At 38.4% G+C, this 1857-nt stretch overlaps 1 protein-coding gene across 1 annotated transcript; it reads right to left on the minus strand.

Moving 5' to 3' along the window:
- Positions 1-706: 706 nt before the first annotated feature.
- On the minus strand, positions 707-1072 carry SARC_07198 (hypothetical protein; the record flags this gene model as incomplete). The annotated part of the gene is made up of 1 exon (XM_014298865.1): positions 707-1072. The coding sequence occupies one exon, from the start codon at positions 1070-1072 to the stop codon at positions 707-709; it is 366 nt and encodes a 121-aa protein (XP_014154340.1).
- Positions 1073-1857: the final 785 nt, after the last annotated feature.

Below are 1857 nucleotides of genomic sequence, written 5' to 3' on the forward strand. Positions count from 1 at the left end.
TATCATAAATGCCCCCATCATAAACGCCCATATCAGAAATAGCCCTATTATAAATGCCCTTACCATGATTACCCCTATCATAAATGCCCCTATCATAAATGCCCTTCTAATAAATGCCCGATCTTAAATGCCCCTATCATAAATGCCCAAATCATAAATGCACTTATCATAAATGCCCCTACCATAAATGCCCTTATCATAAATGCCCGTACTTTAAATGCCCCTATCATAAAATGTCCCCATCATATATGACCATATCAGAAATGGCCCTTACCATTGATGACCCAACCATAAATGACCCTATCATAAATGCCCCTATCATAAATGCTCTACCAAAAATGCCCTTACTTTAAATACCCCTATCTTAAATGTCCCCATCATAAACGCGCATATCAGAAATAGCCTTATTATAGATGCCCTTAGCATGATTACCCCTATCATAAATGCCCTAATCATAAATGCTCCTATCATAAATGCCCTTATCATGAATGCCCCTATCATAAATGGCCTTATAATAAATGCCCCTATCAGAAATACCCTTATCATAAATGACATTATCAAAAATAAACCCATCATAAATGCCCATTTCATAAATGCCCCCATCATAAATGCCCCTATTATAAATGCTCCTATCATAAATGCCCTTATCATGAATGCCCCTATCATAAATGGCCTTATAATAAATGCCCCTATCACAAATACCCAATCATAATTCCCCCATCATAAATGCCCCTACCATAAGTGCCCTTATCATAAATGCCCTATCATAAATGCCCTTATCAGAAATGCCCTTTTCAAAAATGCCTGTATCAGAAATGCCCTTTTCAAAAATGCCTGTATCATAAATACCCTTATCATAAATGCCGCTATCATATCTGCCTTTATCAAAAATGACTTTATCATAAATGCCCTTATCATAAATGCCCATATCAGAAATGACCTTACCATGAATGCCCAGAACAGAAATGCCCCCATCATAAATGCCTCTATCATAAATGCCCATATCAGAAATGACCTTATCAAAAATGCCCCTATCATAAATACCCTTATTATAAATGCCGTTTACCCCCATCCTCGCTTCTCGACCGGATTGTAACGGATAACCTGGTCCTTCTCGGTATTTCGTACTCTGCACTAACCCATTCCGCGGGACTACACGGCGCAGACCCGATCCGTACCACAGAGGGGGGTACTCTACTTAGTAGGTCAGCAAGCCAATATATGGAACATTCGATAGTAACAGTGTTTTGTCAACACCGGCCCGAATTGACTCAGCACATATCTTCCATTGTCGACTCACTTGGCCCAAGCTTCAAATGAGAATTTACTGACCACTTCTTCCCATCAAACTTTCCTGAACCACTACAGCGACTATGAGTGCCATACCATATGTTTATACATACTTGCCAATTTTGAAATAAATAATATTATCCCTATCATAACTGCCCCTATCATGAATGCCCCTATCATGGATGCCCTTATCATGAATGCCCCTATCATAAATGCCCTTTTAATTTATGCCCCTATCATAAATGCCCCTATCATAAATGCCCCTATCATAAATGCCTCTATCATAAATGCCCTTATAATTTATGCCCCTATCATAAATGCCCCTATCATAAATGCCTCTATCATAAATGCCCTTATAATTTATGCCCCTATCATAAATGCCCCTATCGTAAATGCCTCTATCATAAATGCCCTTATAATTTATGCCCCTATCATAAATGCTCCTATCATAAATGCCTCTATCATAAATGCCCTTATAATTTATGCCCCCTATCATAAATGCCTCTATCATAAATGCCCTTATAATTTATGCCCCTATCATAAATGCCCCTATCATAAATGCCTCTA

This window comes from Sphaeroforma arctica (assembly GCF_001186125.1).
Source record: "Sphaeroforma arctica JP610 unplaced genomic scaffold supercont1.555, whole genome shotgun sequence".
In the NCBI taxonomy this organism is placed as follows: Eukaryota; class Ichthyosporea; order Ichthyophonida; genus Sphaeroforma; species Sphaeroforma arctica.